Here is a 25,663-nt window from a genome sequence, read left to right on the forward strand (position 1 = left end):
TTGCTGGCCACAACAGCCTGCACACCCAGAGAACAATCAATTGTGCATCTGAGTTGGACACTGCACTGATCAGCTCACATTTCCAACAAATTGCTTAGAAGTGCTGGTGAGAGGCTTTTAGTTTGTTTTCTTAAGAACGCGGCTGAAAAGTCAGTAGGCTCCCTGCCCACAACCAAAAAACAGAGGCTACTGAACTTTGCCCAAGGCTACTGTGGAATTTAGCAGAGGCCACTGACTTTTTCAAACTTCTAATTTTCTCTTAATTTTTAATAGGCTTTAATAGTGAAATCCAGAGATTTCACTAAACATTATAACAAGACGTGAAGACCTAAGACTGGTTACTCTGATGTGTCTTATCAGACAAGTTGCTTGAGAGGAACTTCATTATACTACAAATGGAGCAATACTTACCCAACGAATTTAATCAAGGTGGGACTGTTTTACCTTTATATTACTGAGTACATAGCAATGCCTTGCAGTCTAAGATGAGAATCAGTGTCATTATATACATTTACTAACCAACCTAACATGGGTTTCAAGCTCAAGAGAGACTATAACCAGAGAAACAAAAAGTGAATGCAAAGTTACAATGGATTTGACTATATCTGTATCTGATAGATGATTATTTTATTACTTCTTATTATCGTGACTAACTTATTATAGCAGATTATTTTCTAGGGGGATATTTTTTTAAATATTCTTCTGGAATGGACTTTTCTTTTTAAAAAGCTTCAAATTGGACATATAGCTTCAGGGGGAAAATAAAGAAAAGAAAGAAATAAAATAAAATACAAAGCATCATATGATCATATGAAGCACTCAAAATAACAAAAGAGACTGCAAGATTATCAACAGATTTCCCAGTATCCTCCAAATTGGAGGACCATCATAGTAACATCTTAAAGAATTTATAATATAGATATATTCGGGGATATTCCAGATAACTGCACAGTGTATTGCAGATATAAATGACATTAAAAAAAAACTAGCCATTTCAAACAAACAGCACAACACCTGCAACAGAGAATTAATTTATACTTCTGCTACAATCAAAAACACTCTCACAATTCATATGCTGCATTAATTTAAGAATAAAAGATGTGGGAAAGCTTATTTAAAACATTTAAGAAGCTTTTGGTATCTTCCAAGTTTTGAGAAACAGTAACAGAAAACCACGTGAAAAAATAGATGTATATTTTTTTTAATTTAGTGCTCTTTCTTTAACCACCTCACAATCTACAGGCCAATTAAGTTGTGGAGCATGTCTACCTGAACTTCCTTCCCTTCTCCAGCACTGCAAATACACACCAAACTGTTAATTGGAGTAATACTAATTAAAAGACAAAAAACATGACTACATCAACAGTGAAATTGCCAATTAGCACATAAGGCTTCCTCATTACTGCTGGTGAATGAAATGTGAATCCTGATGTGGATAGCAGTCATAAAAATAAAAGACATTTCAAAAAAGCTGATAGGCCACATTTTCAGCTTATATCAGAAGTTCTGCTGGAATCAGTAAATGAAAACTTGACCTACAGGAGAAAGACAAGTTCCTACATGTTGTGAAAACCACTAAAGAATTACACTGTCATGTTCCACATCTCACAATCATTTTTGTAAGAAAGAGTACTGCTCCAGTGCATCCACTAGAAAGTACTTTAAAATACATTTATAAAGACAAAAAGGGCAATCTTCCAGTGGACAATTTCCCATGCCTTTATACTTTACATACATACTCCTACTTCATATATATACTCCCCAGAAGGGACTAAGAATGGATACTGAAAGCAGTCCAGATGATCTTAGTTTCCTTTCATCTTTAGAAAGAATAAATATTCTTATATCCTTCATTCTCTTTCAATCAATCATCATTTTATAAAAGTTACTCCTACTTCCAGATCTCCACAACCCTAAAGCTGCTTGTATCAAGTGCTTGCGTTCTTCACATATTCTGTATTTCCTCAACTCTTGCTCCCTCTTTCTTCATCTCTCCTTTTCAAAGGTTCTGAATTCTAATTCAGAGGTCTCACAGGAAGAAAAACCGAACTATTACCAGCATTATTTTTCTGGTGAGAACTGGAGTATATATTTGTTTTTCATTTGCTCCCTTTTAATCAAGCATTTTGTTGACCATAATCAATTTCTTCGCTCAGGAGAAAAATGTGCAATTATCTACAATAAAGAACGTGTGTCTAAGGAATAGGGTGGGGGGAAAGAGAAATCAATGGAACCATCTGTCTGACATTCCTACAACATTATAAGAGACTTGTAATTAACTGCTTGCCTACCAAAGTCTGCCAGCTTTAACTCCCCCGTGTCACTGATCAGAAGATTCTGTGGTTTCAGGTCCCTGTGCAAAATGTAACGCTGGTGGATGTAAGACAGTCCTCGCAGCAACTGAAATAAAAATAACTGAAAAAGAGGGGGACAAAAAATGACCTCTGTTAATATTTTGCATATAACCACAGATGATTGCTTCACAGTATGCAGGATGCTTGCATATTGTGGTAACATTGTGTTAGAACTCCTCCCAAACTGTGTAATTCCCACCCCAATTTAACACATGAAATGTCCATCTAAAAGGTATGTACTTTGCAAGGACTAACCCCATTTTTCAAGCCCTGCTATATTATAGATTCTACTTGCCTACGTTAAAAAGAACAAGAACAATATAACCATGTGCAGAAGGCTCAGTTCCTACCAAATTATAATTATATTCCATTTACCCATATGGCCTTAGAGATTAGGTGGTAGCCTGAAGACAGATGTGTATCTTCTCTAATTATAGGAAACAACAGTATGGGGTGGATAGGAGTGGGGAGATAAGGCTGGGGGATGGAACACTGAAGCTAAAACAAAGAAATTAATTGTATAACAATAATGCCTGTGTACCCAAGCAAATCCCCAAGTAGGGGAGGTTTCCCTCTTTAAAGCTTTTTATGGGAGTTATTTAGGTACATTTCATAAAGAAATAGTAATTCTTAACAAGCCTAAAGATGACTTTTTAATTACACTTATAAAAGTTTTTGAAGTAGATTTAGATAAAACCCAACTCATTCCCCAAGGATTTTTTTTAACCCTTCACTATGCTCTACAAATGTCTCCCTAGAGCTAAGTATTAATGCTGTATATTTTTGAAATTTACAATTATAAGCAAAGACAAAAAAGATGGAGAACTTTTGTCCTCCCCTTTTCATCTTCTCTCCCATCACCCTCCTGCATTCTAGTGGTGTCTGATAGAAAAGGTCGTAAATCTTATCCTAGCAGACTTCTGTCAATACAAAGGGTGAAGAATTACTTCCTAGGAGCTTTCTTTGCACTCTGAAAAATGTATTGAAATTTATTGAAAAATTACACAGATAATTCCTATTGCCTGATGTAGTCAAAGGAATACAGTTTCCAAGTGGAAACAGAACAAGCATGTGTAATACCAAAAAGATGGGATATTCAAGAGTGGATATGGACCTTGTGACCCACAGCTCACTGGCTGGTGAAATGTGCTCTCCTGTGAAATCCACACCAAAGATTCGAGGAAAGTCAACCCGCATGCATGAGAATCTCTAATTAACTTGCAACACAAGCATCCTATTTAGTGACTGCTGAAGTGAGGAGACATTATAGAAGGGGTTACAAAATCTGATTATAGAAGAGAATAAAGGCTGACATGAAAGAAACAGAAATGTCATGTTACTGAAGTTGAGATGAATTTAATTGCATTTCTTTTTTTTTTTCTCCAAGTGCAGACACAATAACTGTACGTTCAGCTATTTAGCCAGGGCTCAAAGAGCCATATCAATCACTTTCTTGCCAGAGCTGGGTCTAACAATGTGCTGAGGAAACTTAACAGCAAAAGACAGAAATAAAAGAAAGAATAGCAGAAAAGTCATGCATAACATGCACATTCCTTTTTAGAATTGTGGTTAAAATGGAATTCATAGTGCACAAAATCTATCTTAAGGGCAGGAAGAAGAAATGGCTTTCATTACAGCCTTAAAAAATAAATTCTATTAAATTTCAATTAAATTTCAAATACGTTTTTAATAAAATATATGGTAAATAGCCATTTTGCTAAACCAACTCAATTGTGTTAAACTTCAACTATTATTTTTAAATATGCAAAGAAATGTCAAACGGCACATTATCTCACAGCATTATGGTCTTTATAATTAAAGTGTATTAACTGGTGTGGCTTTTCATTTGGCTTTAATGCAGAGAGACAAGTGATTTGACATGACACACTGTACTAAGAAAAAAACCCAGTAATTTTGCAGCCAACCAGCACAAACATACACTCTTGAGGACAACACTGGAATATGAGCTTATTCCAAACTTCTGGACACATTGTTCTTGTGAAGTACTTTCACAAAAGTCAATTAACTCAGTCCCATACACTATATGAATTGTTTCCTCTTTGGATGAAGATCATAAGAGAGAAGGGGAAAAATCTCCCTGAACTCATAACAGGGTAAACTTTGCCAAGTTTTCGCTGTCTTCTCTTTTCCCCCTCAGTGGTGTTTTACTTTGGTTTTATGAAACGTGAGAAGATTTAAGTGAAAATATGAGCCTAACTCTTGGCAGTATTCTGCAAACTGTGTGTCCTTTGGGACTGCCTGGAAAGGGAGAACAGCAGAAAAGACTGTGTTTCCAATTGTTACCCATTCAAAGAGAAGAACAAATGAATTGGAAAGAATTGTTTCTCATGCCTCTGGAAACACCTTTTAGGCAAGTAATCTCCACTGCATTCAAGGAAAGCTTTGTATGAGAAACCTCTCTGCTTCCCATCAAAGCTATCTGTGTTATTTTCATAAGAACAGAAATTAATTCCAAATTAGGTACCTTTACCTCATATATGCATATACAGTTGACCTGAAATCAGCATGCCCCCAAAACCACGGTCAAATCCTCATTTAACCTGTTCTTTGCTCAACTTCCTCCATCTTGTTCAACTCTGACAGCACTGAAACCTCAGCCTGGGGCTTCTGTGGGGGTTGTGAACAGGTCCCTCAACTAACATCTCCTGTCAACTCTGCTGAAGGCTCAGCCACCGTAGGACTACAGCCCTCTAGACCAAAAGACAACTGTAAAAAAAGTCACGCCAATATCAACTTTATGTCAACGGTCTTTTTGTGAGAGGAGAAATTATACAGAAGAGATTTGTGGCTCTTGAGCTTGAATGTTACTAGCTTTAAAATTTCCACTGTTGTAAACAAAGCTATATAGCCTTCAAATAACCTGTAATAGAAAAGTTGGGATATTACTTGTGTACTGTTTGCTGTTTATTACTAACAATGGAGATACGGTGATAAAATGAGAGACTCATAAAATGATAAGGGTTGTTGTGATGAAAACTGGAAGAGAAAGAAAACAGAAGCAGGATAAGTCTATAGAAATGAGGCTTTTGGGAAGATTTAATCTTGTGCCAGGACACTCAACAGCTTTCATATTCATACAAAAAATGCATATATATAATTTGGGTTTCAGGCCTTGCTTATTTAGGATACCTGGTAAAAAAACAAACAAACAAACAAGCTTTTTTAGCCTAAAAAATTACACTGAGTTTTCACTTTAATCTGAGCTACATGTTCTGAAGAAGAATTTTCATTGTCGCAGTGAGAAAAATGCACGCAGGTCAAAGCCAATCTGGAGTTCATAGACTGTGATATTAAAAGATTATTAGCACACTTTAAAACTTACAAGAGAAAGTTATCAATGACACAAAATTACTGGCATCTATAACAAATTAACCTAGTTTTATGGTGTATGTCCTGGTGGCCACTTGAGCTACATGTAACTTTTGACCAAATGCCTGTTTAAGCCAATTGAATATTTTGAGAGACTTGCCAGCTGCTTGGCTTTACAGCCCTGCTTTCGTGGTGTTTTTGTGAGTCTGGGCAGGCGTACAAGCTAGACCACTGTACAGCTGCAAGATAGCTCATGCACAGCAAAATGCTTTACTATCTTGTTGGCCCCTGAAAGTCACATAGGATCTCGAGTTCTTCTCATCCAAATGAACATATAAACTAAGCATTAACACAGGCTATCCGAAGCACATCTACGGGGTAAGACTGCTGGGAGTTAATGCTTTCTGACTTAGTCTCAGACAGCTCTGAAAAGTATAATGATAAAGGGGGATGACCACATACAGATGATCTGTGTAGAGCTTGCCCAGATGAGGCCACATAATTGCTTTCCATTCCCAGAGATGGTAAACAGAGTTTCTGGCAAAGCATGTTGAAGTAAGTGAAAAGCAGGAAATAATTCACAACATTGCCAAACAGATCCTCCAGAAAATGCATAATTTCAACACAGTGTCTGCTGAGGCATCAAGGATCTCAATGACAGTAAAGATGCTGCCCCAGAGGCCTGCGGGGGATTTTTTTAAAGAGAGGAATTGTCTTTTACTGATGACACGGAGTGATTTCTGAATGAAGCTAGCATTTGAACTCCCTTACCCCATGCTTTATTGTGAAAATAAAGAACCTGGTCCTAGATACAAAAGTAGAAAATAAATGAAACCTTTTAGTCTATAGAAAATGCACAGAAATCTTTGTAGCAAGAAAACAGAAATGGAGCTGAGCTAAGCTGGACCTTAAGTTCACATCAGTGGGTCAGAAGAAAGCTGAAGTAAAAGTAGATTAATGTGCCAATCCTTTAGCAAACTCACATCACTGTATTAACATAGCTACATTCAAAAAATAATACACAATACTGCACAAGCTCTATCATCACTGATAACACAAATGCTCCTGCTTGCTGTATGTATTAATGTACACCAGCTGGGTATCACATAATCATTTGAATTCTCTTGTGTGCATTTGGCATCAATCAATATTATATTCAGTCTTAATAAGCCATGAAATCTAACAATGCCAATAAAAGTAACCCAACTCAGGACACCTTATGCTTGCAAACATCATACTTCTCCCACGCAGTACAATCACACAACCTTAGAAACAAACTCGACCAAACACTGTGCTCAGCTAGGTTTTGGTTTACTACATGGTTTGGGAATTTTTGATCTAGTTGTCTTAAGCCATTAGCATATGAAAAACCTACCTGGTAATATTTATTAACACTGAGACAATGAGAAATATCAGTGTGACTTCGGCTAATATGCCAAAAGATGAACATGTATGATATTTAACCACTGCTGGTTTTGCTATTCTTTTATCTCCTTCTAACCAGGATAATACTCACAAAATTAAACACAAGTTTTCACTTCTAAGAATGTCCTGGGGAAATACCTAATTTTTTAGGTCAAAGCTTCATAGACTCTCTTGCAGTCAGATGAAGAAATTCCAGGAATAAAGTGTTGACTTGAGATGAATTTGAGTCCTGAGGAATAAATGATCTTATCTGAATAAAAAAATTGTTAGCTATTTGAATCATGATCATAAGCAGCTTTATATAATAAAAGATACTCCTCTTTGACCTTCCTCAAATTGAATTCTCTCAAGAAGAATTTCTTAAAATACTTCTGTCCAAAAATCACTTTTAAAGGCTTCTAACTTGTTCTTGCCTTCCTTACACAAAAGTCTTCCAAAGACAAGTCCACAAAGAAATGTATAACGATACAGACACTGGGAACGCAAATCATATAATTTATCTTTAAAAAGATCCTAAAAATACAGGTTTTTCCCACTTCCTAGCTGCAGAACCGAACGGGAAAGAGACTGGAAAGTGTTAATTGGCTAACTTCTAATCTCTTTGATGTTCCTTTAATCATTTTTTCTCCCCTCTGGGTTCAACTATAGCCATGCAATGAGAAAGGTGTGCTTAATTGAGTATAAAGACGCTCCCTTATAATCAGTTACAGTCTACTAATGTTCAATAAGTGGAAGATTATTCCAAATCCTTACTCCTGAATGGCAAAAGCCAAAAAAAAAAAAAAATCCTATAAATCACCTGTTCTCCCTTTCATTCCCATGCTGAACTAGGCTGGGGTTGCAATTGGTTTCTCACCAATTTTAGATGCACAGGAAAATGTTTTCGTCAGCCCTGCAATATTCTTTTTTTTTTTTTTTTTTTTTTGCCATATGTGAACCATGTGCATCATACATTGATTGCACATATAGACAAAACATTATACATGCATACATTCAGTTTGATTCGGGGTTTGCACATATTTCTCACTGTAGTAAATGTAAAAATTACATTCTTCTAGCATGAATTTTAACACACTGATAAAGATTCTGTGTTTACTATTCACAGTTGTGCATATTATCAAATCATTACTTTAAGTGACAAGACTGACATAAAGTTGAGTGAAATGCTGGTGCCATATTTAACGTCTGATAACTAAAAAGTCTAATTTAAATAATCAATTCTCAATGCCATGTGTAAAAGACAACCTTAATTTAGCATAACATTATTCTGCCTGCTGTACACCTGCTTGTTCAGTGGATGAGGAATGAAAAATAGCAACTTCTCAACCACATTAAATAGCCTTGCTTCCTACTTAGCATATCTGTTAGAATACATTTTTTATTCAGCTCTACATCAGCAACATCACTAATTTCAGCATGCAGGAGAGAAATTTAAAAAGGATCGTATTTGTTTGCTTTGCTTCCAGTAATGACCACTAAAATGAAAAGGAGCACCATAACAGACATTCATTTGAGAGTAAAAAGGGTGCTTTCACCAGATTCCAGTGAGTTAATGAGATAGGTGAAACAAGATACAAAATTTCACTGTAGCCAGATATAATATCATGGTTTCATTGTCCAGTTCCTGTGTATCTAAGTCTGTGGCAATCAGACACCACTAGTTACAGAAAGGAACTCACATGTCACATCTTCTCCAACATCATTTGTCCCACATTTGTCCCACAGAGACACAGGACAGGCCATGTGCTTCAATACATTCTCGCCCCCTGCCCCCCAGAGGGCATCACAACACAATCATATGATGGAAAGGAAACAGAAGCACCACAGTGAGGTCACTACCAAAACCCAGAAAAAAAAATAATCATTCTTTTCAAATACTGTGCTTTACTAACAGACGTATGTTTTCTGTATTACAAATCTAAAAAGGAGTTTCTAACTAGCAATACCCAATATGTAATGCTCTGCTACTGCCAAAGTTTCAGCAACTGCATTTCCAACTCAGTAAGCCTTGTGTAGCTTGGATATAAACTACCTAATCTATCCTTCCAGATTCCAAATGCTTCCCTATCCTTTGTGCTTCAGGTTATTCTACAACAGCAATCAGGTTATTTATAAATATTTACGTTTACAGAAGACATAAGATAACTGCTCTATGATTTTGACTTGAATTATTAATTTTCACATTAGTCATTAAATGACAAAATTATTCAACTGTCAAGATCAGATTCTACTCTAAAAACTGCAATCATTAATTAAGGACAATGTTCATAGACCTGCTGTATGGAGAGAAATAAATGAATGCTGCAAAAGACTCAAATGCCAAAGAAAGCCTGAGATTTCTGATAACATCACATAACTGTATTTCAGTTATGTGAATTCACTCTGTTCAATTCACTCTGCATTTCATCTTGTTTAGGAGGCCAATAAATCCAGTATTTTTGGCATATTTGATTTAGGTTTTTTTTTTTCATTTTTGTTAACTTATGGCACTGATCACTTCTTGAGCACTTGGCATGGAAAAATGTTATTGCACTAGATAATGTTTCAATAGTTCCTATTCGTTACTTTTCTTTCTTTTCATCTTATTCATCATCTTCTTTTTTTTTTTTTTTTTTACGGTAGAAGATGTAATACTGCAACTAGATATCTTTGTGTGTGTGTGTGAAATTTGAACATATTTGTACTTGAGATTACAGTGTTGTCCCTGGAAACTCAGTACTGAATTCCACCCCGTACTTTGCCAAATATATAATGCCACCTCAAGAGTCAACCATTTTCTCTGACTTAGAACTTCAGTCTTAGAGTGATACAGTATTTTCTAAAGGTTGTAGATAGGGGTTGAGATTTTGCTTTTGTTTCAAAAAAAATGTCCATCATTTTTACATGGAAGTTCACTGCATCTCACTTCCTGGGAGCAAGGAAGACTCAGAATTGAGAAGGGTAAGAGCTGAAGTCAAGCACTCCTGGGAGAAAGCTGAATACTCTTGCTCCCTGCATGCAAAGTTCATCAGCAGTAGCCTGCTTATTTCCCTTATTGCTTTTTGGCCCTGGAAACAGAAAAGCTGCCCAGGGAGAGGAACAAATGAGAGCAGCAATATTAGATGGAAGACGAACAAACTGGAAGCTCCTGCTCCCTATAGTCACAATAGATGATAGGAGCCTTCCAAGTTGCCTGAAGTAAAAGATTTAGCAAGTGATTTTAAGAGATGGAGACAGTTTTTGTCTGGTTGACAAGCACACTGTCATTCACGCTGGTGTTGCACAGATTGAGGAACAGTGGGTAAGAGGCAAGTGACTTTATTTTGTCAGATATGTTTTTCTTTTGAAGTTATATGCTCACAAAAACCAATATTACCTCCAACAGTGTGAGCAGAGAAAAAAAAAAAGAGAGAAAACCACTCTTTTTGCTTTTCTCAAAAGACTACAGCTATTTCAATGCAGCATCACTAATTAAGAAGCAATCCAGCTTTCATTTATTTTAAGGGAAGGAATACAAAGAGGCAGTGCAGGCATGACAGATGTGAACCTGTGCTCCACTTGTTCCACCAATAATAGGAATAATAGGAATTTTAGAGAAAATGAACTCAGCGATAAAATAAATGAATCAAAATGGAAAAATGATTTTAAGTACAGATAAAAATAAAATGTGACTGGGAATGCAATAATATGGAGTAAAAAATGCAGTTAAATAGCTCTATTATTTCAAAGGTAAAAGGAAGGTTAAGAAGAGTTTTAGCAGCATGATACATTTTCATGGGATGTGCTGGAGTGCCAAAAGTAGATATTTAAAAATTAAATTGTAAGTTTACAAAACAAGAACCACCTGTAGACAGCTGCAATCAAAGATTTGGGAGAACCAAAGAGATACATCAAAATGGTGGGGAGGTAGCCCTGTACCAGACCAAAAGAGGCACAAATCAAAATGTAGCTCAACACAAAAAGGAATTTGCAGACTCATTTCCCTACCGTGATCATCTGAGCTTATGCTGTAAAAAGAAATCCAGATATCTCAAGAGTCCAAGAAGCGTGAATTGTAAGAAGTCAGGAATAAGTCCTGTTCCTCAGTCTGCCACAGTCATGCTTTGAATCTTGGTAGCTCCACACAGCACACACTTCTATACTCCACCCAGGCTGCATCAGAACCTTCCAGTAGACGCAGAACAGGGCATAACTTATACTTGGGGGCATATACTTAGGATATTTGCCTGCCTTCAGTTTTGGAAAAACTGAAAAAGATATCTTCAAAACCAGAGAAAAAAGATAAGACTGTGCCTATTAAACAAGAACTTATTTCATGATTAGCTTTTTTCTTTCCTCATCTCCAGTTGTAATACTATCCACAGTATATTCACATATAGCTATAAAAAAACAGTAAATACGCAAGCTTGTTACCTACCAACGTTGTATACAATTGTACATTTGGAAGTAACAGTCTTTGGAGAATTTATAGATTGAAATCACTCTTTTCTGCTGATTTCCCTTCTAGCTAATAAAGATGTTGCAGGTATCCAGCACACTTAAGTAAGCAAGATTATAAAATCATGAATCGTTTGAGTTGGAAGGGACTTTTAAAGGTCATCTACTTCCAACTCCCACACAATGAACAGGGACACCTACAGCTGGATCAGGTTGCTCAGAACCTAATTCAGTTTGACTTTGAACATCTCTAAGAACATCCAGGGACATCCAGCACCTTTACAGGCAACCTTGTGCCAGTGCTTCACCACCCTTATCATAAAAACATTTTCTTTTTATCCAAGCATAATCTCCTCCCTTTTAATTTTAAATAATTTGCCCTCTCCTATCACAACAGACCCTGTTAAGGAGCCTGTCCTTTCTTACAGTTCCCCTTCAGATACTAAAAGGCTGCTCTCAGGTCTCCCCGGAGTATTTTCTTCTCCAGGCTGCACAGCCCCATTTCTCAGCCTGTCCTCACAGGGGAGGTGTTCCATCCCTTGGATCATTTTTGTGGCCTTCCTCTGGATGTGCCTACATCTCCCTCCAACAGGTCCACATCTCTCCTGTACTGAGGACTCCACACATGGAAGCAGCACTCCAGGTGAGGTCTCACAGCACAGAGCAGAGGGGCAGAATCAACTCCCTCACACTGCTGGCCACACTTCTTTTAATGCAGCCCAGGATATGGTTGGCTTTCTGGGCGGCGAGAACACAGTGCTGGCTCACGTCCAGCTGCCATCCACCAGTACTCCCAAGTCCTTTTTGACAGGGCTGTGCTCTATCCTTTTATCCCCCCGTTTGTACTGATAGTGGGGGTTGCCATGACTCAGATGGAAGACATTGCACTGGGATTTGTTAAACCACATGAGGTTCTACTGGGCCAGCTGATCAAGCTTGTCTAGGTCCTTCTGGATGGCAAGATTCTTGGTTAAACTTTCTCAGGAATGGGTGCATTAAAAACAATATTATATAATGAAATTTAACACACAAACTCTGAAAAGTTTAAAAACTGATATATTTTTTTTTTTAAGACTTGAGCCTCCAACACAAGGAGTAAAAAACTCTGAAATCACTATATGTTAATATGTACATGTCACTAAAAATGCTAAAAAAACAACAAAACAATATTTTTTTGTTTGCTTGCACTTATCCCAAGACTCTTACAACTACGAATGGAGACAGACATTCTTCTTCATATTTCCATGTACTTGTAATATTCTGTTAATTCTTTACTTAAGATATCTAAGTGACAGCAGAAATCCTATCCTAAACCGCAAAGAAAGGCAATGTCAAACACAACACCCAAGGGGACAGCAGGATGTATGTCCATCAAAGTAATTTGGATTTTGTTTTATTTACAGTTCTTCATCTAAAAGTAAGCCTGAGGGAACAGCATTGTTTTAGCTTGTAAGTATGGTGAAAACTCAGAAATGTAATTAGGATTAATATGTTCCACAGAAACCAAAACATAAGTAAATAATGGCTCTGCTTCTGCGTTCCTACAAAGTCCTGATTTATAGGAACTAATGTACAGTATTTTTGGAAGAAGAAAGATTACCTGGTTTTGTATTTGTAACAGATGGCAACAAGCCAGACAGAAACATCCATTAGTAGGCTGTAGCTTCCTCCAGAACAAAATTAAAAGGCAGGGGGCCTTTGGTCACACAAGGAGAGCATCAATGGCTTAATCCCACAGGTTAGCCCCAGAGCCAAGACTAATTTGTTGCTTCTGGGATATAATTGCTCAAGTGGAAGTTTTTAAAAATGGATTTGGAGATCACATAGCCAGCAATTCTGAACAAACAATGTCTAAATTCTGAAACTGTAGCAAGAAAGAGCTGGCAGGGAGAGAAGACTAATTAACACAGCTCAGTTCAACCCTTGAATATCAGCTATAGTTCTGGATGGACAACTGCGTCCAGAAGCTAGAATCAAAATAGGTGAGAAAGCCTCAGAGTAGTGATTATGTACATTAACAAATTGAGTACTGTGCAACAAAGCATTAAGATATTATGCAGTAACCATCATATCCCTCTGCAAGTAAAGAGCAATGTCAGCTTATAATTTGCAGGCTGGCTGTGGCCTGGGAGTTGCTTGCCTTTGGGACTGAGTTTCTTGCTCTGCACAGCCTGTCCTCATTGCTGAAGAAAGCCTTGCATTTGGCTGGGCAGTTTTCTTTGCCTCACAATTCAGAACAGGTAAAGAATCCACTGAAACCCCAGTCAGATTGATTCTGTGTTAGAATGGTAGGAGCTCAAATCACCATGCCAGGTTTTAGTACTGCTTTAAATTAAGGCTAGCTTTCGCTGCTGGCCTGCTAATAGATCCAACAATCAATCTTCATTAATATTGTCTAAGAGAAGAAAAAGTAATTGTAATTGTCCAAAAGGACATTTATGGCAGAAGGACAGTTCCATCTGCTCCAACTTTCCCATGTTTTTTCCCTCTTTCTCCAGTTTGTTTTCTATTAATAATCCATTTGGATTTAATTAAAAAAAAAAAAAAAAAAAAAAAAAAGAAAAAAAAGGAACTAGCAGTACATCAGACTTAGCTACTTAAAGAAATATTTCCCATTAACTCTGAAAAGTGTTGCTGAACACTGCTCCTACATTGTAAAGGCAGCTGAAGGAATATATGCAGCAAGCTTTGAGAGGAAAAAGCTTTTCCTGCTGCAGCTCCCTTCACAACTCACCCAGCACTTAGCAATGCCCCCAGGGCATCTAGCCAACTAAATAGCAAAGCTTTCCTGCTAAGCCTTCCTCCTGCCTCAACATTTATATATGGTTTCTGCGATAAATCTGCTTCAGAAGACAGGTAACTCAAGATTTAGTGGAGTAATGCATTAGCAAGCCTAATTATCCATGTACGCCTGTCCTCCTCCAACAAAAGCTCACTGGGCCCCGATACTGTCAAGAAAAGGTAGAATTATGTGAATTCCAATCTCCTCACAGTGGGGAGCAATTAAAGCTACAATGACTGCTACATAGTAGGACTTAGGTGATCCAGTGCTGCAGCCTTGCAGTATTCCTATGAGGTTGAAGCAGCATAAGGGACTTTCAAAACGAGTTGTAGTTTATCCCAAAGCTCACAGGGCAGAACGTTCAGCTTTCCACATAGGGAGATGAAGCACAAAGTCACTGTATCAAGAAACACATTCAGCACGTGAAATAAAACTTCTGAAACTCATTAGTGAAGAAGCTCAAAAGCTGTGAGGAAGAGCTCCCACACGGCCCACATTCCAGGGCTGCACTCAGAGAGGGACTGTAAAGGCAGTGCCTTCTGAAAGACCTTTCCTGTCCACCCTGCCAAAATGTCTGAGTGACAGTCACAGGTTACAAGAATGCTAACTTGCAGCATGCATACCACTTATTTTCAAAAGGAAATCTGTTTATTTCATTTTGGCCAAATATGTAGAACAAGAAAGAACTTATTTTCTTTTTTGACAGCAGTTATTTTCATTTAATTCAATATACTGCACATGTCACTTTTCAGTAAAAGATGTCAGAAAATTAATCCATGTTATATAATGGTCTGATGTATAACAGTGATCAGCTATTGCAAAAAATAATTTATTGCCTCATCTGAAATATTTTGTTTCCTTAAACCAAACAGGTCTTTTGAATTTTCCAGGAAAAAATATACTTATTTTTCCATGAAATTCTCAATTTCTGTGTTTGTGAAACAAGATACCGAGTAAAAGTCTCAGCATGAAAAGAAAAGATTTAAGCACTTCCAAAGAACAACAATAGGAATGATGTCAAAGTGCAAGACAAGTGTAACAACTATCTGTGCAATCTACATGCACGAGACACCCTTTGCCTCTCTGACTGGCTTCCCTTTAATGCTAAAATAATTTGGCTTAATACCCAGAAGGCAACCGAATCAAGCCTCTCCCAATCTATTTATCCAGTAAATCCTGCTAATAACACCCCTTGCTGCACAATGATTCTTAATATCTACCTTAGAACAGAAAAATGAAAAACAGTGAGATCAGCTACGAAAATGCCTAATCAGAATGAAGGGGCTAAAGGATTTTATATGTTCAAACAAAAAGCAGTACAATCAGCTAATAACTTGTTACAGTCCCCTCAGACACCATAACCTTACACTGAGGTACCCCTCTGGAACCTACAACATTTTTACTTGGGAGTTTTATGGCCATATTGTCTTGTCCTAAGAGCAAACCCTTGAATGGAAGAGAGGGATTACCAACACTGTAACACTATTTACTCATGCCTTCTGTCTCGGAATCAATTTCAGAGATTACAGAAGTTCTTTTTAGAGGAAAGTTCAAATATCTTTACTATATATGTATATATATGTATGCATATGTATGTACATGTATATATATATATACACTTCAAATGCCAATCATTTTCCCTTTAGCTAGTAATTAGCTTCAACAGAAGCAGGAGTTTATACATTCATTTATCATTACTGTACTTGTCAATCGTGCCCTCTTTTTGACTCTTACCTTCACATTTTCTGGATGAAGACCTCCAGGGTGTTTGTCCATGTATTGACATAAATCAGTGTGCTAAAAGAAAGCCAGATGGAAAAAGGTGTATTAATATCTGTATGACTACAATAATAAATATCCTCCTACTTCGGAGTGGAGAGAACAAATGGAAAATAAGGAGATTTTTTACACACACACGTACCTTTAGGCTATTATTTTTTTAATAATCTTAACCTGACTGATATGAATATTCAATTAATGCAAATTGAATTTGTTTCCAATGTCGTGCACACGGTAAATGAATTATTTGAATTTCAGCATCATTTTATAGTTTGTATGACCATATCACTGTCAATACCATACAGTTAACATACAGGGGAAAAGGAAGAAACTAAGGCAGAACCTCAAATGCTACTCATTCATTAAAACTTTGCCTTCTAAATATAATTTTAGGTTAAGAATGGTTTAACGATTTAGAAAATAAATTTAAAAGGCATAGCATGTCAGAGTATTTGATAATACTTTTCAGCTCAAAAAGAAGCCCATGGTTTACATATACACATGTACAGCTATTAATTACAGAAGCTTTAGCAAAGTTCCTCACTGAAGACTTGAACACTACATTTTCACTTCACAGTTGCATATATTTCCTGCAAATACACCATAAAATCTTTTAGAAAATAAGGAGACCAGCAGTGTATTGATTAATGCTATTCATTGGTATAATGCTTACTGTTTACTAATGGATACTTATTATTTTTACTATGAAAACATTATTTTCTCTGAATTCCTTTTCTTTCATTTCCTCACTTTCCTACCAATCAGCAGCATACTCTCAGTGAAGCGGCATTTCGTTTCTCTGATTTGTTTGCACAACTCAGCTTCTGGAATTACGTTCAGAATAAACAAAGCAAAAATATGCACTGGAATAACCACCATAACCACTCTGACTTCTACATCTGGTTTCAGAGCACATCTGGTAAAAATCATCCAGCATTCCTTGAAAAGCTGCTTGGTGATGCCTGCCTCACATCCAGTACAGACCAGATAAATAGGGGAAGTCTGAAGGTGAGAGTTTTGGATAAAAACTGCCTTCCACAGATTAAAGCAGTTTCTCTGTGCAGCATAGTGCTCTTTTGGAGAATCGTCAGATGGATACATAGGGAAATTTACATCTGCTATGATGCAAGAACAACGCTGACCACAACTGCGTATCATCTTCAAAAATGATGGCAATGCAATGCACACGTGGAATAAATGTTGCAATGGAGTGATGTGCACTATCACACCTTTTTTGGTTGTTCTTCCTTGGTTTCAAGATAGCAAATGTCTTCAATGCAGGACACTGCTTGGGTCCCAAAGCAAGCCACGCAAATCTCACAGTCAAACAGATGCACCACCACAAGTATCACAGAACAGAACTTCCTCCAAAACACAAGCTGCAGTAATACATACTTCAGCTCACAGTTACCACTGTAAAATTAGTGAACACATTTACAAAGAAACCGAAGAACATACCCAAGTTAGTGAATATTTACTGTCCATACAGCGGTTCCCATTTAGTTTTCTGCAACTGTATCAATAAGCTGTGCCAAAATGGACCAGATATCATCCTTCAATACTCATCAGCACATCAGACAACTTTGTTTTGTGTTACTGTTATCAACAGTAAGGAAAATAAAAAAGTCACCTGTTAACCCTGTCATATAAAAAAAAAAAAACAAAAAAAAAACCCTAAGAGCTTTCTAAGACCCTGCTCTTCAGTCACATCACTAGTTACACAAATTGTTTTATTTCCAATACATTTGCAACAATAAACCCATTTTTTTCCACTTACATTTCAGTTACCATCTGGATACTTTTCCTCCACGCATCATCAACTATGACCAAACACAAACACAAAACTACGATTTGTGTTATGTATCATTCACTACTTACTTCTTCCTATCCCAAGGACCAGAACAACCAGCATCAGTAACATGTATAACTTGCATCAGTAGTTCTCCTGCAAAAACTGATTATTGGTATCTATTGCAAATTTCATACATGCAACAACTTCTAGAGAATCCTTGAAAACTAACAGTCAGTGAGCAGCAACTGCAGCAGCCTTTTGGCATCTGTTTTTCCCCTTCTCACAGGCTACATACATAGAGAAACCTCTAGATCTTCATTCACACTGTAAACAGAAATGCAAAGTATTTTGTGTTAAATCTTTCAAGAACTTCTCTTGAGAATAAGTTAATCTTTTTGATAAAAGCAACGAAACACTATGTAACCAACCAGGAAAGAAGGTCATAAAATTATAGTAAGTTGTTCCTCACTTAAAAAAAAGAAGATAGTGGGACAACACAACATCAGCTGCTATTCTTTTCCCAAGGTAGGGGCTCAATGCATTGAATTAAATAGTACAGCCAGGAAAGCTGACAGCACAGCAGAGAGCTACTTCTAAACCTTTTTCTCTTGGCAGGCAAGTGCCTGCTCCAGTGCTTGTGTGCTCGGCTGGCAGTGCAGATGAAGCCACGAATGCAACATTCAGGAAAGCATGAGAAAAGGAAACAGAGAAAACTGGGCAAAAGTACTTTTCTAATGGCATTCCCTGTGTATCTGTGACACCATATAGAAGACTATACTTTTCCTCTCTTACTATATTTCAAGTCAGAAGGCAACACGCTTTGCCAAGTGGAACAGTGGCTGCAGATACAGCATGACACACCACCTGTAAGGGTTTGCTGTGGCTAGCACTCTGGTCTAATTAAACATACTCTCTAAAAGAAAATTCAGGACAGAATTATGTATTTGTTATAACACAAAACTATGCTGAAACGAGGTAATAAAGAAGAAAACAAATGAACCAAACACCTTTGACTCTCTCCAGTATCTCCGAGGCGAGGATGCCTTACAGGTAAGCAGGATACACTAGCATTATGGACTCCCCAGTAATTGGCAATGCCTGTCTCACACATTCCAATCCCTAGCTGATCTGGCTAGGCCAGTTCTGCTTCGAGCTATAGCTTCTAACAGCTCTGTCAGTTGCACTGTAAGCCCTCAACACAGACAAATTACCACAGGTAATTCCACACTGGCAGATTATTTGATATTTCAGATAAATTAAAAATCTCATCTTTCCTGCTCTTAAAATTCCACTAACCTACCCACAGGTATATGTACAAATAGCATGTTAGCAGTCATCTGTTTATCTCAGCTACATAGAACTGAACAGAGATAAATCAAGCTTCCATTGTGAAGAACTCAAAAGCAAGGAAACTCCATGATTAATAGTGTTTATCCAACCCTTCATTTGTTTGCTCAATGAATTTACACTGTGATAACTTTACAAATGCCTGATGTGACTGCATGCTTTCCTCCTTGCAGGATGAGACACACTCATTGAGCAGAATTAGGAGTATTTGATTACAGAACAGCTGTTCTGGTTTTGTGGTGGGTTGTTTTTTTTTCCGTTCCTTTCTCACACAGCTTGCAGTCTCCAACTTATTTACTACATGAAGGCAGAAATATTAATCTCATGGGCTTTCCTGCCCTGTTTATTGCTATGCTATTCACATGCTTCACAAACATAAATGATTTTGAGAGCAATTCAGGGGAGATGTGACATTATTCCTTTTTATCAGGTAGGGAATTGAAGCACAGAGAAAAGAGTCTGCAGGAGCACTGATTTAGGGAAGTCAATAAAAGCACTTCGGTTTTCAATTTTCAGAGTATTTGGCCTTCTCTCTTTTGACTGACTTTTGTTACAGGTGAGCGTGTGACACTTTGCAAGAGAGACAGACTCTCATACGGAATAGAAGAAGTCTACTATTTCTGAACTGTAATGCAAACTTGCAATGACAGCAAAAAACTGTGGTTATGATGAGGATTTCCATTGTGGCATCACAAAAAAAAAAAAAAAAAGAGAGAGAGAGAGAAGTGCAATAAACACCAGGTCATAACTCCACTGCACATTCCTCTGCAGATCTGCACAATAGGCTCTTCCAAGGATGCCCAAAAGAGATCACACAGGCAATCCTTCTATTGGCACCCATTAATTTTAAGAATTTGACTTTGCCACTTAACACTACACTTTGTGCAAAATCTGTTATGGTTTAAGTAAGCAATTCGACCTCCTCCCACCAATGCCTCCCACAGAAGCAATTCCACTGGCTCTGTGGATGCAATCTACATCATTAAGAGTTGTGAAAGACTAAAGTGAAGTTTCTGAGACAGTGAAACTTCAAAGAAAAAGTTCTTAGGTACAAATGAAAATTTTTCTGAGGCAAATTAACTGATCAATGTTGTTAGCATCAGATTTCTTCAAGCAGATGTATTTTGCTAAATTAGACCAGAAGAGCATTGCTCCAGAGATGCAATTTGAATTTGGGGTTCTGGCACATGTAGCTGCATGTCCTTGAGGTAGGCTCCATCAAGTCTTTGTGCTACCTTCTCTCAGCTATATAAAACACAAACCCTTACCTCAGTGCACATAGCAAGTAACTGGACTTCCACCAGAAAACTCTGCAAGTCCCAGGATCATCCCTGGATGGGCATTGTGAATTCTAGTTAGGGACTAGAAGAGAAGGAATAGAAAACTACCACTACAGCACGCTATTTCCATTCTTCTGTTTCTAAACTCTGTGTAGAAGTACATCAGTCAATGCCTGCTTCTGACCTACTCCAACCTCCATAAATTTCAAATATTTTTCTCCCAATAAATTCTGTGTTTCGGTTCACATGAAGAAACGTATTCGAGTTTTGCTGTAGATTCATGACAGTGTATAAGTCTGCAGGTCATTTCTGCTCAGTAAGGCTCTGTTTTAGGTTAGCAGACAAGCATGTGTATGCTTGTGACCATACTGTGTATAATTGTCTGCTGAGGGGAAAAGGACCCAGGCTGATATTTATACAGCTGAACCAAGGTTTACATACATTGCATTTTATTTCTGGAAGAAAGAGAGTCTGCAAACAGGAGAAGAAAAAAAAAAAGGAAAAAAGAAACAAATGTTGACGATACAGACTCCCGTTGAAGAAAGAATTCCAATTATGAATAAATGAGAAACCACAACCTACAAATGTCCTCAGATATGCTCCGTGCTTCACTTGAATGTCAAATATTTTGCTCAGCTCTCTTGCTCAGAAATCAGAGGCTCTGCTAACTTACACAAAATGTGTTCAGACAAATAGCAGGATGTCTACTTTTAAAGGCACTGCCAATGACATGAAATGGGCTCTACTTCCACTGCCCTTTTTCATAATAATTTGACCGTCATTCTCTTCTAATTAAACTAGCCATTTCTATTTTCCATGCAATACATTCTCTTTCCCTCCTCATCCTCTGTGATGATAAATCTACATGTGACTTAGCTGTCCCATAATTCTGCCTAATTGGTTTCAGCTGTCATTTTTGAAGCTGAAATGCATGCAGAGCCCGGGGCTTGTGAACGGAACAGGAAGCATTTCCAACCACATTCCCATCATGTAAAACCAGCAATGTGAAAGAACCCTTCCATTAAAACAAAAACTGCACTATTTGGCTTCTGGCAATGACATCATGCAGCAGACAGATTGTATTGTTTCACTTGGGCAGCAAGACTGTTGCAAGCCATTCTTTTCTGTTAAAAGGAGAGAACACATTATTCATGCCCTAGCAGTTTCACTGACTAAAATACTGCCCCTTTTGTCACCGACAAATTCTCAAACTGATAATGCAATTTACCAATAAAAACACAGGCAGTGGTAATATTTGATGTGACAACAGAACAAAGAGAAGTTAATTCCATTTAAATTGAATGTATCCTCTAGCCAAAGCGTTCTGCAGATTACTGCACAACAGTTCAATACTTCCGGTGTTTTCAAAAATGTCGCAGACCTTCATTTCCATACATTTCTGTGACTTTCTACAATTCAGGCTTTTCCCCATATGAGAACACACAGCGTTAGCCATGCTCACATAGAGTGCCCTAAAAGCCATAACTGAGCAACTTCCAGAAAAACAGCAGAAGGCAATAGCAGCAGCTGGCTTAAGTAGTGAGGGAAGGACTTATATTAGGGATTCAAGAAAAAATATAAAAAAGAAAACAAAAACAAGACATCTTTAATGAAAACAATTTTGCTAACAGATGTTTCCAGTGACTTGGATCACTGTCACATGGCCAATAAAGGCAAATATATGAAAATACACGAACATTTCTATATAGAAAAGGAGGCTGGGAGGCTTGGGAGTACATGATACATAAACAAACCTACCTGAAAATCCCAGAGAAAAAAGGGAAAACACAGTTGTGTGGGTGGTATTACACAATTATATATTTATTGATACCAAGTCTTTGCTCACTGCATACAGAACAACCTGGTCTGAGACTCAGATGTGTAGTACACACTGCTTGCAAAGAGTTGGCAAGCAAACCACAATGGTTTTAGCAAAATTCAGTTTTCTTCAGATGCCTCTTCTTTATTCTTATTCTGTGTTTACCTTAATAACAGTATGAAACTTACTTTCCACGTGAAGCAGGCTGAAGAGACAGCAAACACTTAACTTGATTATTTTAAGGAAAAAAAAAAAAATCACATCTCACAAAACAGTAAGAATTTCTGTTTACTATGACCAAAATGCAGCAGCAGATCATCACCTTGTTTAAACTGTGATGGAATTACAGTCCACAAAGTCAACATGTTGGGACAACTTTTACAAACTGAGCAACCTGCAATGCACATGCAGAGCTAAGTGTGTGCACTCTTTCTTTAATTTGCTTAATCTTTAGGTTTCACACAGCACTGACTTATACTCCCTATGTCAACTAACTCCACAAATACAATAATAGTTATCATCATCACTTCTGAAGATACAGAAAGTTTCTTGTTGGAGTATGACAGACAGCCCCAAACTGTTGGGGACAGAGATCACCCCAGGACCGTGTAAAGCAGACCACACACAGCTGAGTGCTGATGAGACACAAACAGCCATAACAGAACACCAGGTACAAAAACAAGTGTGGTCACAATAGTAGGCTGGACACACCAGCACAAGATGAGTCTGCTACAGCAGATTAAGATAAAGATAGTTGCTACCTTCACAGCAGGAAAGAACAGTGCAAACACTTTCACTAAAAGCTTCAGCATCCTCCGGCAGACCTCTCTCCACATTGGCTGAGTGGTTTATTTTCAGCCATGCCTCCCAATCCTAACTGTCCATATATAATCACAGAATTAATGAAAATCTTACGGGAAAAATTGCAGTTCAGACTAAGATGTGAAAGAATAACAGTGCTACTATGGATTATACCTTCTATACTCAAAACAGTAAGACAAGAATAAACAATCAGAACTGTTTTTACTTTCAATTGTTGCATTTGTCTATTATTCAAACTAAATTCTTGATTACACACTATTTTTTAATATCATAAAACTACAGCCATTTTATAAAGATAACTGCAATTATTAATATCTTTATCCTGATTCCAAGGTTTTTTAAAAATATAACTACTTTGCCAGAAATGCTCACCCCAAGTTTCTGTTTCCAACAATGTCTCAGATCTTCATTTTTTACTAATAGTACTAAAATGGTACAAAGATGCATAATGCTAATTGAGAAGTGAAAATCTATTTTTAAGATTTACAGTCATCACTCTCCAACTGTTTTTGCCTTCTCCCCCTAATCTGCACCAAGTAAATCAGAGTATTTCATTGTTAGAGAAATTAAACAGCAATTATAACACACATTATCAAAGAGCAAGAGAACACAGTTTAACTAGATTGGACAGTCTCTAAGTTGAGACACTGTCAGTTTTCACCTCAGAGGGAACACGACAAAGCCAGTTTATTACTGACATTAAAAGATGACGAATATTACTTTTGGTAGAGTTGAGCAGAAATCTGTATTTATACAAGGGCTATTCTTCAAGTAATGCCTCCAATGTTACGATGTTGTCCCATAATTTCAGAGATGGATGTTGGTAATATGGCAGTAGAGGCTGAACCTTCCCACCAGTACTACATTACATTTTGTTGCAGTGTGACAGATGGCAGCAGAGGGGCAGTCTGGTAAAATGGTACCTGCTGTGGAAGTGCACATGAATCAATGATGTCACTGAATTCCTCCACATGGAAAAAAATGCACCTACTGACATTCATCATTGCCGAATATTTCTGGAGACCAAACAGTGGATGTGAGCACCGTGAAGCAGTGAGTGGTACATTTCAGTAATGACAACAGCGACAGTTGGTCACCCCTCCTGATGCAGCTCTTGTTCACTGCCATCAAAAATACACAGCTAAAGGTATTGACACTGTTGAAAAGCAGTGTTTCGTAGCTGAGAATTTGCTCTATCAAACAGTGTTGTTGTGCTCTTTCTAAACGTTGTAGTTTCCATGGAAACAAATAGGAGGCATTACTTTCAAGCGACCTACATAGAAATTACCAATTAAAAAAAACCCTAAAACTAAAATTGCCAGTCATAGAGAAACCATCACTCCATAATATCTTTTTCAGTGCTTTATTATCCTTATCATTAAAGAGTTTTATAGTTTAATCGCACTCTTCCTTACCACAATCTTAGGTCATTTGATTTTTTTATTCTCTTTACCATTGACATGGAAATAGGTCTCTGTCGTTATGATTTATTCAATGGTTTTCAACTATCTCCTCCTTGCACCTCGCCCCCCAAACAGCCATACTGTGACTTCTCCTCATAAGCCATTCATTCTGAATGGTTGCTTTTTCCCCCTCAGCTTTCCAGTTGATTTATAGAATCATAGAATTCTTAAAATTGGAAGGGACCTTTAAAGGTAATCTAGACCTCAGCAATAAACAGGGACATGCACAGCTAGATCAGGTTGCCTAAGGTCTGATCCAGCCCTCACCTTGAAAGTCTCCAGAGATGGGGCATCCACCAGTTGATTTATATTTTGCTTGCATATCCAAGGCTGGTGGCCTTACCTGTACTGAGTAGAACATTACATAGAATATCTTCCTTGTTTCCTACATAGAATATCTTCCTTGTTTCTACCATTTCATTCACCTGCTCAACTTTGGTATTACTTATGCTTTTTTTGTTGTTCCAGGCTTTTTAACACTCTATATTGAATACATTTCTTACTACTCAACTAAAAGAACAACCAAATGTTGGAAAGCATATTGCAAAACTACACATTTGATTATAAGGTTATAAAAACATTGGTAAATGGTACAAAGAGTAGATACTTAGATAGGCAAAACCTCCCAGTTTGTTAGACTGACAGTTTTGATTAATCTTCAGATGAGGTCTGCATATACTTGTGAGACCTTCAAAGTAAAACAGAGTAACATTTCTCCTCGCACTAGGCCTGTGTGAGCCTCTCACCAGGCCTCCTTCACCTAGCAGGAATAGCTGAGCTTTAAAAATAGATTTTTTCATTCCTTCTTCCCTGCTGATTCCAGAACCTGGCAGTCTCTACCAGACACCAAAGCAGCAAGCAATTTCCTTCTCAAATCCCTTCTGAATCCCTGTCTCCTGAGGCTGACTTTGCATTTCCAACTTACACTTGGACATTAGCATTTCCCATCTCCAATTTGCTCATTAAAAATTGAAAAACAAAGCTTTCCCAAGAGCAGTATTCCCCTTCAGCCTGTTCTTAAAAGTACAGGATTTCCTTTCTCTTTGCTCCTTTA

General features: G+C 37.5%; 1 protein-coding gene across 1 annotated transcript in view; it reads right to left on the reverse strand.

Moving 5' to 3' along the window:
- The window catches only part of CDK14 (cyclin dependent kinase 14), a 238,452-nt gene that overhangs the window by 86,709 nt on the left and 126,080 nt on the right, over positions 1-25,663 (reverse strand). The window contains exons 7-8 of the mRNA XM_042817068.1: positions 16,042-16,104; positions 2,292-2,415 (exon numbers count right to left, since the gene is read on the reverse strand). Of these exons, the coding sequence (XP_042673002.1) occupies positions 2,292-2,415; positions 16,042-16,104 (187 nt within the window). The remainder of the gene's footprint in view (positions 1-2,291; positions 2,416-16,041; positions 16,105-25,663) is intronic.

This window comes from Centrocercus urophasianus, unplaced genomic scaffold (assembly GCF_019232065.1).
Source record: "Centrocercus urophasianus isolate 14NV4802_14NV808 unplaced genomic scaffold, USGS_Curo_1.0 seq_16, whole genome shotgun sequence".
Lineage (NCBI taxonomy): Eukaryota > Metazoa > Chordata > Aves > Galliformes > Phasianidae > Centrocercus > Centrocercus urophasianus.